This window comes from Balaenoptera physalus (genome assembly GCF_965194825.1).
Source record: "Balaenoptera physalus genome assembly, chromosome: 5".
NCBI lineage: Eukaryota > Metazoa > Chordata > Mammalia > Artiodactyla > Balaenopteridae > Balaenoptera > Balaenoptera physalus.
In genome coordinates this window covers 3,546,618-3,560,450 of record NC_138884.1, presented here as the reverse complement: position 1 = coordinate 3,560,450, position 13,833 = coordinate 3,546,618, and the positions used below count along the sequence as shown (strand labels likewise).

General features: G+C 39.2%; 1 protein-coding gene across 14 annotated transcripts in view; it reads right to left on the bottom strand.

Annotated features, from left to right (window-relative positions):
• The window catches only part of RAPGEF2 (Rap guanine nucleotide exchange factor 2), a 246,738-nt gene that overhangs the window by 35,876 nt on the left and 197,029 nt on the right, over window positions 1-13,833 (bottom strand). For all 14 annotated transcript variants that reach the window (XM_082461630.1, XM_082461631.1, XM_082461642.1 and 11 more), the window contains 3 exons: window positions 9,800-9,977; window positions 3,402-3,538; window positions 2,618-2,776 (listed from right to left, as the gene is read on the bottom strand). In XM_082461630.1, coding sequence (XP_082317756.1) covers window positions 2,618-2,776; window positions 3,402-3,538; window positions 9,800-9,977 — 474 coding nt within the window. The remainder of the gene's footprint in view (window positions 1-2,617; window positions 2,777-3,401; window positions 3,539-9,799; window positions 9,978-13,833) is intronic.

Genomic DNA, 13,833 nt, shown 5'->3' with positions numbered 1-13,833 from the left:
CCAATCACCTGGTACCAAAGGACATCTATGCCTGGCCCTGCCTTTGTCCTTCAAACCCAACAGGGGACAAGAATGGGAAGAGGAGGGGACTTCCCTGGTGGTCCAGTGATTAAGACTCCGTGCTTCCACTGCAGGGGGCGCAGGTTCAATCCCTGGTTGGGGAACTAAGATCCCACATGCCGAGTGGTGTGCCCAAAAAAAAAAAAAAAAAAAAGAGAAAAAGAAAAAGAAAAAGAGAATGGGAAGAGAGGCACACAGAAGGGAGCAGGGCAAAGCACGGCGCTGAGCATTGAGCACATCACGGGACCCAAGCAGACAGAAATAAATGTCAAACAGAATCCACTCATGCTGCGTCCTCAGGCTGAACTTGGGCTCCACTCTATACCACACTAACCCAAGATGTATTTTGGGAACCCACTGAACTGTAAGGAAATGAGGGCCGAACCTAGCCAAGGTTGCTTCCTCTTGGTAAAGGGAACACCACTTGCGTTCACTTCATTCAGTAGCCTTTGATTGCCTACAATGTGCTCGGTACAATGACACCCTCGTGGAGACCACTTTATGGACAAAAATGTGATTCTCACTGTTTAGTTCTCCCAACAAGAGGAGGACGTGGCACAGGCACGTTGACAAATAAATGACATTTTAACAGAAATACGCTAAAATGCTATAATTTAATGCAAATAAGCATTTGCATTAAAATATCTAAATTCATTCTCCATGCCTGTTCTAATATGGAGGGAGGGAACTTCCGCAGGGCCTGAGATGGGTGGGAGTCACAAGGGTGATTCTTGAACCCGATTTCACGTTCCTTTTACAGCGTGTGGAGAGGCCTGCAGAGTGAGAAAGACTTTGTCTGGCAGACACTGCGCCCTTGACCCTCTTCGTACATCCGGGAGTCTCGTATCAGGAACTATAGGAGCCTAATACTACCTCAATCAGAGTTTTCGTTTTCAATTAGAGTTTTCTCTCGGCGTCTACCTTGATGACTATCACTCTGGATTTCCCGCTGATTCCTCATCCAGTAGAGAGATGAACTCTCTTCCTTACATCTACCTCCTCTTCCTTTCCCAGGACTCCCGGGTAAATATTTAATGTTACCTGCTACATCTGACATTACTTCAGCACTCTTGGAATATTAAGTCATAATATTTTTATCAATTATTCTGAAACATTTCTATGCCTCCTATATCACTTCAGTCCCAAGATTACAACATTTCTAACAAAAGGGGTTGGCCAATTATGAGGTGCTAATGTAGTAGCTGAATTCTCAGAAATAAAATAGCTTTTACTCGCCCTTTAAGGACAGAGACGGACCCAGATGCTCTAGTGATCCTGACTTGCAGAAGGGCCCAGGGAGAGACCGAGAAGCAATAACAGGACAGAGAAACCTTGAACAATTTTCCAGTTCGTTTTGACTCAGTTTGGCTTTATTTTTTTGGGAATATAATTCTAAAGCTGAAATATCACATATGACCCCTTTTAAATACACATTTTGAGGCCAAATATAGACTTTGAGATTTATGTACCATTCTGTTTTCCTCTATTTTGCCAAATAATTGAGAGCTGACTATATTAAGAAAGCTCTTCTGGCATTACATATTCAAAAACTGAATTTATAGACTTTTTTTTTTTCTCTCTACAGTGCTCACTGGAGGAATTATTTAGCAAAATTATTCTCTAAGTAAGATGATTTTATTTATAGCCATGGTCATTTTTCTTTTTAGTAAGTAAAACGCTTGAAATGAAAATTTAAGTGAGCACTATTTTATATTTATCAGACATTATAAAAATTCAATGATGTTCTTTTAGCATAAACTACATTCAGATGTATTTTAGACTGTAGACTAATAAATACAAGGAGCACTTAACATTAATTAGTCTAAGTCAACTCTTTTGGTTTATTTATATGAAAATATTTTATCTTTCAAGGACAATTTTTTAAGACATAAATTATAAATACTTAATAATGATAAAATCATCTTAAATTTTTTTTTACACTAATATAGAGGTTGCCGGTTAGATCGATCTAATTAAATTTCACATTTGGTCTCAACATTCTCTCTAGACTTTTATTAAATGCTTTTAAATAATGGATATTAACATAATATCAATACTGACATTGTTCTTTTTATTAGCAATCATTTCTTTACTATCAAGTGTTTCTACTGATTCATACCATGATTAATTTTCATGACTTCTAAAATCAATTCCATATCTTGCCATGTATTTAAATAAAAATACTGTGTAACTGTATCACAGCATCTTTACTAACCTACATATAATTTCTCTTCATGATGGGCATTTTACTTCCATATTTTTTGTTGACTGGATTATCAATTATTATTGATGGAAATTTAAAAATACCATATTTATAGAACACTTGTTTTTTAATAGAACACATTTACAGAATGCCTAGCTCTGTGGAGTCCAAGTAACTTGACGGGAGATTTGTTTTTAATTTCCTGCAGTGTGACAACACTAAAAGTCATAGTTCTACTTTAAAATCTTCTTTATAAATCTAAAAGATGACCTGTTTATACGGGCTGAAAAATCTTACCTCAGCCGCATACGTAAGTGCTCTTTGTACTAAGCATGGAATAATGACAGTTTATACCTGGCAGTCATCCACTTTTGTCCTCATCACTCCTTTCATGTATTCCTTGTCCATAGTAGGAGAGACACCGAAACTATTTCCCATACATAGTATTTCCGCTTTTCCATCTGGGTAAGTCACTTCCACAGAACCATTCAGAATCACTGACCAGGAGTCCAGCTAGTTCCAAAAAATGAAGACAAAGCAGAAAATAACATCATGATCGTGAAGCTGTAAGTGCTGGAACGGTCCCTAAAAATGATTTAGATCTTTTACTTTTTAAAGAGGGAACAAATAACCCAAGTACGGCTGACCGTTCACCAAGTTCACAGAACAAGAACTAAAGCACAGCCATGGACCCGCGGGTTTCCAGATGCCTGCATGGCACTCCGCTCTCCTAATGACTCTGGCTATTCCTCTCTTAAACGACACTGGGGAAAAAATGTCTTCTGTTCCCCAAAACACATGTAAACAAGATAAAATGATCACCACAGCCTTGATAAGAATAGCATTTTGTTCTGACAAGAGACATAATATTATGAATGTTTAAGTTGCAAAATCTGAAAAGTTAAAATGTCAAAAATGTTTCTACCAGTATCACCTGGAATACTGCAAATAATAGAAAATAAAATAATGAACTTGGAAGACTCTGACACAACGAGTGCATCATAATTCCCGAATGATTCAAACTTATTGTTGCCCATGGTTTGTAAGGAGGAAGGAAGGAGAATGGGGTTTTTGTTCGTTTGCTGCATCGAGCAAGGCTCACATAGAGACGTTGTAAGTGGCAGAAATATTTCCTAACCTCTTCACCGTTGTTTAACACGATGGTCCCGGCTCTTTCCACCACTGCAAACACCATCACAGCACAGAGCTCCCGCCTCACCGACATCGTCATGTTGGCAAAAGCCGGCAGCTGGTGCATGAATTCAAGGAGTTGTTCTGAAAAGCAGAGGGCGTGTGAAAAAATGACAACTATTTCCCAAAACAAGGATTCAGAAAGAATGCTCTACGGCTCTTTCTTTTTAAATGCCCTACAATTCTGCCTGTGGAACAGTACAAAGACTTTAAATTATCTTCAGCACACGTTGAATTTCTTGCAGGTATACGAAGAATTCTGTCACTGTGGAAATGGTGACATTTCCTTGTTGATTCAGGAGCAACAGGACACAGTGCAATTCAAATTCCAGTGGGAACGAAGAAATTAATAAACTTCAAATGGGGAACTTCTATTGAAAATGAGCTGTGATCTTACTAAGGCTTATTAAGGGATGAAATGATAAGCTGAAATGAAACAGAGCTCTGAGAATTCTCCAGAAAGTCAGCAGGTCCATTCCGGTGCCTCTGGGGCGAGCAGATGCCCAAAACACACAGCAGAAATAACCACCTTCACTCTAAAGATACTCCAGGATTTAGAAACCAGGGAATATTTTCTGTGGGTCAGACAAATCCATAAAAAGTAATCCATTGACCAAAGTTTACAACATTATATGATAAAGGCGAATGAAAATGGATATATTATTTCTGATCCCACAGATCAACGAACACAAAGTTTGCTCACTCTTCCTATTGGCAATGCTGTGGACAAACAGCTTCTTCTTGGTGAGAACTCCTTACTAAGTTCTTTCCTCACTCCTCACCATGGCTGTATGAGATGCATGGTTTCTTTTTCATTTCACAAGGAGGAAACCGCGCGGCTCAAAGGCATATAATTAGGAAGTGGCAGTGACACGATTCAGGACTGTGTGTCTCCATGCTCAGGCTGGACATCACAGGTGGTGATAAAGACCACAGGGCATGTGTCAGCACGTGAACAGTTACTAGCTGAATTACTTTGGGGAAGTTGATTCATTTCCTTAAGGCTGTTTGTCTCATTTGGAAAAGAATAAGATAATACCCACCTTCACTGGACAGTTCTGAGGATCAAAAGGAATGAAGATGTTAAAGTCCTTAGCAGAGAGTAGATACGCAATACATGAGAACTGCTGTTATTGTAATTATTATTATATTCGTGGTATCGTTCAAACTTTTGGCTAAGTAAAAATTCTACTACATTTTTCTTGTCCGCACATAATGATACTGTCCCTATGCTCATTCCTTCCGTCTATTAGGATTTAGTGACAAGTTTTATGTTGTTGGATATAGTTTGTTAATTGCAAAAACAATGTATAATATAAAGATATATTCTGTGAAAACATTACTTTTCCACAAGGTCAGACTAGGTGGTGTTTTCTGGTCCAGCTTGGTAACGTCTGCTCTGCTTAGACCCTACGTCATCCCCCCGTACAAGACTTTTCATTACGGGGGTGGCTCTGGTAATCAGAAAGAATAACCGTGATACGTGGTACCCAGGGATTCTGTCCAACAAGACAGCGTTCTTCAACTTGACCCAGACTGATGTGTCAGGACATCAATTTACTGTTGCAACCAGCATTTTTAAAAAAGAAGGAGCGAGAGTATCAAAGTACATCAGTTACAGAAAGAATAAGTTCTGTTGAGTGAAACTGTCATTTCTGGAATGAGTAGATGTGTTCGTGTCCTGTCATAAAATATGTTTGTACCTGAGGGCAGCTATAAGGCGATTCTGAATAGCACTGCAAGAGGTGACCCATACCTACTATCTGCGGGAGGTGGGACTCATTGTTTTACAAATGCACTGGCTTTTTGACATGAAACATAAAGGCAAATGAACAAACCGTGGTCCTCTGGCTAGCACGTCCTCGTTAGTTCTGCTGTTACCTGCCTCTGTTTTCTTCAGCTATCACACCCCACCCCTCACTGTAAGGTATTAAAATACTAGCTATAGGTATTAGAACACACATTTCATTTTTTTCCTCTCCTAGTAAGAGCTAAATTTCCTTGGACAAGCAGAGATGCATGCTCTTAAGAAAAATATGAGACCAGAAATTAACTGTCAGAAATGTTCTAAATTTAACATGTTTAGACAGTAATAAAAGTCAAATTACCACCACACATGATAGGAGAATACGAAGCATATGAATATGAAGTATAAAACGTATTCACTAATACTTGCAGCAATGATTTGAAGTGCTTGCATGGACATTTGTCTTGCTTTCTGGCAGTTTACTACTCCATTAGTGGGTCATGAAATCAATTTGTGATATATGAGTAGTGATTAACATTAAAAGATACAGCAGAATAGAAAATATCTGTGTTATCACATACAAGGATAAATAATAAAGGAGACAGAGAAGATATAATAATAGTAAATGTATATAATTCTCCAGGCTCAGTTGAAAAATTAAAAATAAATAAACACTTAACCAGACAACATCCAAGTATTTTTAAAACTCTCAAAGACTCAATAATGGTATCACTGGTTTTGTGATAGCTTCTATTCTATCATGTATTACACTGGAGGACTACAGCAATTAAAAAAATAAAGAATTTATATCACCAATCTTTAAAAAATAATAAATATAAAATGGAAGCATTTGACTACAGGAGCTCAACATAAACCCTGATGATGCCCCAGGAAGCATACAGAGTTACAGGGATTATGTTAGCCAAGAATTCAGAGCGTGGAATGAATATTGAGATAGTTCCCAGGACGTATGGAGAGAAGCAGCATGGAAGGGAGAAACAGGACAGCTTTATTCTACACGGCTTGGAAGAATCTGTCTGAATGATACATTAATGTGATCTATCTTACTTTGTTAGGAAAGAAATGTTCCTGTTTACGAAAAATATTAGACATTCAAAAAAACTTTTTTCTAGCCAATGTAACACAAAGAAAAGCTAAATAATCAACTTACAGACACCAGAAGCTTTAGTCAATTCAGAAAATTCTTATCTTATTGCTTTGGTTTAATTTTATATAAGAAATAATTAATATTAAGATTTTTTTTAAAAACCTGTGGATTTGTATGTGTGTGTGGTATACCAAGTGGGGAAGAAAAAAGGAATTCTTTGAAAGGGATCAAAGTAGTTCTCTACCTTAATGTGTCAAGGCCTCAAAACCAAAAATATTAAATTTGGAACCATTCAATAATTGAGTACCTATAGAGTTATGAGTTGAAGAGCAAAAATCAATAATATCCCTTTCTCCAAAGTACTGAAACAAAGGTATACCCAAAAATCTGTGGGAACCCAAGGGGAAATTTTTTAATTCCTGCAGTTTTAAAAATATGATTAAATATTAGCAATTTTTAAAAATTAATTTATTTATTTTTGGCTGCATTGGGTCTTCGTTGCTGCACACAGGCTTCCTCTAGTTGCAGCGAGCGGGGTCTACTCTTCATTGCGGTGCACGGGCTTCTCATTGTGGTGGCTTCTCTTGTTGCGGAGCACGGGCTCTAGGCGCGTGGCCTTCCGTAGTTGTGGCATGCAGGCTCAGTAGTTGTGGCTCGGGGGCTCTACAGTGCGGGCTCAGTAGTTGTGGCGCACGGGCTTAGTTGCTCCGTGGCATGTGGGATCTTCCTGGACCAGGGCTCGAACCCTGCATTGGCAGGCAGATTCTTAACCACTGCGCCACCAGGGAAGCCCTAGGCCTTATCTTTAATGATAATGATTTACTATTTTAAATAAAAATATATTTGATAGGAGCAAGCGTCTGAGTTATCACTGTTTACAAGTGTATTGGTATTCAACTACAAGTAATTCATCCAGAGATTATATCAACAAGCACATTAAAAAAAAAAAAAGTGTGGTGTTCATTTGTAGGAATCAGCATAGCTCTTGCTTTCTAGAAATTCTGAGAGAGAAAACTTCTCAGATATGAAGTGAAAGTCTTAAATTTCCAAGAATAACATGCTACATGTATTTGAATAATCATAATTTTCTTCCATAACTATACTAACATGAGCATATTCAAAAAAGGATAACCTCCATGTCAATCTGTTCATAAGCAATGTTCAATCTAATTTTTTAAAAACCCTATGAGCAAGGATTCTTAAGATGGCAAACCGAACACACTTCCAATTTCATTCTCTCTTTAAAACTACAATAAAGAGATTTTGAAAAAGAAGTAGGATCTTGAAATCAAACGTATGGTTACCGAAGGGGAAACGTGGGAGGGAGGGATAAATTGGGAGATTGGGATTGACACACACACACTACTGTATATAAAATAGATAACTAATAAGGCCCTGCTGTATAGCACAGAGAACTCTATTCAGTACTCTGTGATGGCCTATATGGGAAAAGAATCTGAAAAAGAATGAACATATGTATATGTGTAACTGATTCACTTTGCTGTACACCTGAAACTAACACAACGTTGCGTAAGTCAACTATACTCCAATAAAAATTTTTTTAAAAAAGAAAAAGAAGGGGCTTCCCTGGTGGCGCAGTGGTTGAGAATCTGCCTGCCAATGCAGGGGACACGGGTTCGAGCCCTGGTCTGGGAAGATCCCACGTGCCGCGGAGCAGCTGGGCCCGTGAGCCACAATTGCTGAGCCTGCGCATCTGGAGCCCGTGCTCCGCAGCAAGAGAGGCCGCGATAGTGAGAGACCCGCACACCGCGATGAAGAGTGGCCCCCGCTTGCCACAACTGGAGAAAGCCCTCGCACAGAAACGAAGACCCAACACAGCCATAAATAAATAAACCCAAAAAGTTAAAAAATAAATAAATAAATAAATAAAAAGCAGCGGGCAAGGACAAAGAGAGTAAGAGTGGAATAAATTTTGGACAATGGAAATCAGATGAACGTGTGGTGTCAGTCTCGAGGAAGCTAAACCCTATGTCTTCAGGGATGAAACAGGACCACTTCACCGCATGCTGCAGAAGCCTCGGAAGACCTGTGACTACGAGTACCTTAGGACCGGGGAGTGTACCAGGTGGAGGCGGGAGTGGGCTAACCTAAGGAGGAACAGGGATGGGCATGTGAGAAGCAGCTACGTCCTTTCCTCCACCAGAAATCTAGAGGTTACTGACCCCGGAAGGGTGACGGCAGAGGCACTTCTGTGCTGGCGGTGCAGGCACGGCTGGCTTCCCACCACCTCCTTCAGGTCTGAACTTCTAAAAGGGCGTTGACAGTCCTTCCTTCCCGAAACAGCCCCCTGTTTGGTGCACTCCCCGAAGTATCTCCCCCACTTTATTCCTCAGACCCCAGCAGCACCAGGGCTCCCTGTTTTGCTCCCACTGGTCTGCCAGGACCTAGGAAACCCTCAGTCCATACAAGGCCTCAGTCACATCCCCCGATGACCGAAGGCTCACTCCACGTAGCAGTCATCTCTAAATAGCTAGCAATTCCTATCAATGGCTTTAGTTATATTTTAGATACCTAATCCAAGGTTCTGGTTTTCCATCTTTAATTCCCTATCATATGTGCAGAGCTTAAACGGTACAAGGTTCTCCTCATACATAATGTTGGCTCCCTCAAAACACAAGCAACGAGCCACTCACATATGATGATCCCCATACTGTCCTGTATCTAATCCCACTAGACCCAGTTCCTTGAACTTCTTGCAAATACATATTGGCCCCAAAAGAGCTGGGGGTGTGGAAGAGCAGATAATCAGGCTCAGGCACCGGTGGTTACAGAGTCCAGACCTACGGGACAGAGATGCTCTCAGAGGAAGCTGACCTCACTCCCCCCCAGCATCTAAGGAAGAAGCAGGGCCCAGAAGGCATGCATGAACGCTACAGCACCATTACACAATCAACTCCTGCTCCGAGGGCAAAGCTGGGTAAAGGCGACCCCGAGGAAGGAGAAAGCGGACACAAAGCCACTTCGACTCTTAACCTTAGGGCGCACTTAAAGCCTCAACCCCCAGGTTCACGCGGGGCTCACTTGACATTCTGCTCTCTTCTTCCCCTGAGCCTCACTTCCTACGGAACCAGAGAAGAAGAAAAGTCATTTACACGACAGTTCTACCAACTACCACCCGACTGGTGTTCACACACAAAAAAACTCGAGCTTACTAGAAATAGTGCGCGCAAGAAGATTAATAGAAGTAATAATGTTTGGAGGACTACATTTATTTTTTTGTCCGAGAGTAAGCTAAGAAACGGCTCACGTGGAAGGGTTTCATTAGGAACTTTTATTAGTTGTAGTCTCCTGAAGCTACGGCCTGAGTAAGATTAGTTGTTTCAAAGATGTTTTCAACAACAAATGCCAAGGGACAGTGATACGTTCATGACCTTTTAGAGCCTACCATTCTTGGGCTCCACTGTATTCCACAGTCTTACCGCTAAGTTCTTTAAATTGCTATGAGATTCGTTTTCTGGCCCAGACTCACCGATGTCGTCGTCCGTCCTGTCAATGGGGTCCTTCTCCAGGCAGTCCCGCACGACGTCCCTGCTCATGAGGGGGTCCGAGGCGCGCTCGATGTCCTCTTCGTCCTCGTCGTCCTCCGAGTCCACTGCCGTCTCCGGTAACCCACTCAGGTCCATCTCACCAGCCTCACTTTCCGTGGCCTTAAAACAGACCCCAAATAAACAGATAGATGGGCAGACAGACAGACAGAAAAACGTTCTTAAGTAAATCTTTTGGGCCCAAAAGAAATAAAAACAAGTCTAGTTCGAAATATTAAATTTTTTCTCATATCAACTTTCCATAACTAAGTTACACGTATTCAATATTAACAAACAGTCATGCACGAGGCACTACAGAAAAGAATTACTTCAACAAAATATGAGTGATTTTTATCACTGTTGGAATTTTTAGTTAGGATTAATGACTGTCAATAACTTTGATTACCTGTCAGATGGCATTTGAAACATAGTAGAATAAGAAAAAGACAGTATCTGTTTTCACTCCATTTTTCAAAGAGAATGGCTTAAGCTAAGAGCTTAAGGGTGACAATTAATTCTGAACAATTCCTTCCCCCAAAGAATAGGTGTGGATTTATTAATGCCAAGAAGACTGAACCACTTCTCTCTCATTAGACAGTCTTTGTGAAAAAGTGAATCCCAAATCAAAGGTAACCTGATAAATACGCAAACAAAACATTAATAATTACTTTGATTACCCCAGTGTCCACTTTCCAACTATAAATCACCAAAGGTGTGAAAGACCCTACGTGCCTGTAGGTGACACAGTCTTTCTTCCCATTCCTCAACACCGTTGACTGCAGCACAAACCAAATTTCAAGTAATCAAGATCAAGAAAGAATGAGGCAAAAGTAAAATTAGCTCAGGAATGTCTGAAGGAACCAGGTATAATAGGAACGAAGAGAAAGGAAGGAAGTCTAAGTATGCTACTGTCTTTATTCATAGCTGCAAATCTGTAGCTACTCTCTAGTGCTGAAAAAACGTTAAATAAATGCAATGACCCAATCTCTTAAATTTTTTAGAATTTGTTTTTAATTCTGGAAAGAGACTCCAAGGCCTCTTATGGTTCTGTGATTAAAAACAAATATTTAGTCTGAATCAAGAGTCACAAATTTCAAAATGGTCTCTCCTGTTGAGCTATCTCAAGTATAGATGCGTTACCCTCTCTAGGTTATTCTATATGCTTTTGCGATGATCATCTCAACCATCACGTACCTATGTATCATACTGGCCTCATCTGACGTAGGTACCCAGAATTCACTAACTGCTTAAGCATAGTAAGAATGAGTACAATTAAATATCAACTATATCCACTTTGAACATCATAAACGTGGTTTTCCAGATAAAATAGTAAATGCTTAGAAATGCTTTATTATAAAACTATTAATTTTGTAGAAGACACAAAGTTTACCAACTTCAAATAATTCAGTCCACATGATTTTCAAAGACAATAAAGACATCTTATTTTTAAGAATAGGCAAATACAGATTAAAATAAATAAAGATGAAAATATAAAATGTTGAACCTAATAATAGAAAGCCAACACCAAATACTGACAATGTGCCAGGAACTCTGCTCTAAGTGCTTCACATGTATTAACTTGTTTAATCCTTCAACAATCCTATGAAGTAAGTGCCATCACCGACTTTTATTATTCTCCAAACATATAGGTAAAAAGAAATTATTTCTCCAAGATCATGTTGCTGGTAATTGTGGAATCAAGAACAGAGCCAGGAATTCCAGCTCCAGAGTCATAACTACAACCTAATCTGCCTCTTTGTAAGAGATACTTAACATGAGTGCGGCTTATAGAAGGATCTATACTTTTTCTATCATTTAGTTTGAATCAATGTTTAAAGAATAAATTGTATTATTTTCTTTTTTTTTTTTTTAAGAACACATGTATTTATTTGTTTGTTTTGGCTGCTCCGGGTCTTAGCGGCGGCATGCGGGATCTTCGTTGCAGCATGTGGACTTCTTAGGTGCAGCATGCAAACTCCTAGTTGCGGCATGCATGCAGGATCTAGTTGCCTGACCACGGATTGAACCTGGGCCCCCTGCAATGGGAGCATGGAGCCTTACCCACTGGACCACCAGGGAAGTCCCATATTATTTTCTTATCAACAAAGTTTCAGCCTTCTGAAGTCTTGGTTTATATCATAGAATATTTAATTCCACATTTGGAAGCAATACAAGTATGTGTTAATATTTTCTGAAGTTTAACAAAAAGAATTTTAATCACATTTCAGTTCCTTACATATGATTTCCTGAACATACATTATACCATACATTATAAGAATTATCACACATTATAAGAAAAACCTAAGGGGAAAATAATTGAAGACAGACTATCTAATGAAGACAGAATGAGTGAAAATGCAAAGTCTAACCTCTACAAAAGCTCTTTCAGCAGTGGCCTTAGTGAATACTGCTGCTTGGGTAGGACCACGGTAAGCAGAGATGCTCCAGGTGGGACGGCAACAAGGCCTTGCAGCCAAGGCCAGAGAATTAATTAATTGTGGCACCCTCAGCAGCGCACCTCTAATTTATGATTTTTTTAAAAACTGAAGTATAGTTGATTTACAATGTTGTGTTAGTTTCTGGTGGACAGCACAGTGATTCAGTTATACATATACATGCATATTCTTTTTCATAGTCTTTTCCATGATGGTTTATTACAGGATGTTGAGTATAGTTCCCTGTGCTCTACAGTAGGACCTTGTTGTTATCTACTTTATACACAGCAGTGTGTATCTGCTCATATCGCTAACTTAAATCGTCTCTAGATTCCAGAATGACACTGAAACAGCACTGGATGTGATATGGTATGCCAAGCCTGTGAGCAGAGAAACTAGGCCAATATTGTTGTTATCACCACCTTGTTTCTAAAGCCTACAAATGTGACAATTTGCTAATGGTTGCTATGAGTACATTTTCACCTCAGTCTCATCTTAATATCAAAGATTATTATTCATCACCTTATATTTTCAAAGATGCAATCAGTCCTCTATATCCACATTCTTTAATATTAGCCTAGAGTGAAGAGGCACTACTGAAGATAAAAATAAGAACAAAACACTTTTAAGTAATATAGCTATATAACTTAAGGTTTTTCTTAACTTTTAAACATCTAACATATGGTAAGAGATGAAAGATATATTTTACACCATCCCAAAGAAATCATTCCTATCATTTAAATGAATGATATTTAAGTCTTAAATAGAACAAAAAGATTTTTCCAGTGTGAGTTGGATTAATCTCTCCAAAACTGAACCCACCACCCCATCTGTGTAAACAATCATTAGTTGTTTTCTATTCCTGTTATGTGTATTCCATTGCTTAAGAAACTATTCATAAAATAACATTTATGAAACCAGTAACTTAGAAGACTATTTTTATTTAAAATAAATACCCATGTTTTAGAGACACAAATGTAGAGAACAAACATATGGACACCAAGGGGGGAAAGCAGGGGGGTGGTGGTAGTGGGAATGAACTGGGAGATTGGGATTGACATATATACACGAATATGTATAAAACAGATAACTAATAAGAACCTGCTGCATTAAAAAAATAAAATAAAATTCAAAATAAAATAAAATACCCATTTTTATTTTAAAATACTACAGAATTCCTTTTAATAATACATCTTAAATAGAACTCAATGAACAAGTTTTTGGGAATCTACTAATTGCATGAACAATGAGACCCTTGGAGCCTGAGTGGAGTTAAAGGTTTAGTGAGCACTGACTGGTCTGTGGCGGGTGGGGAGAGGGCTAAACTTGAGTGCCCGGAACCTGGGACTCGCTGGGTTCACATCGCTGAATGAACAGACAAAGCAGAGGTTAGTGGTTCAAATCTCGGCTCTAGCATTCATCATGTGACTTTAACAAAGTCGCTGATCCTCTATAGACCCAGTTTTGTCACCAGTAAGCTGGAGTTACACCTCGCCATTCACAGGATTGTTCTTGGATCGAATAAGGGAAAAGAAAGCCAGTTA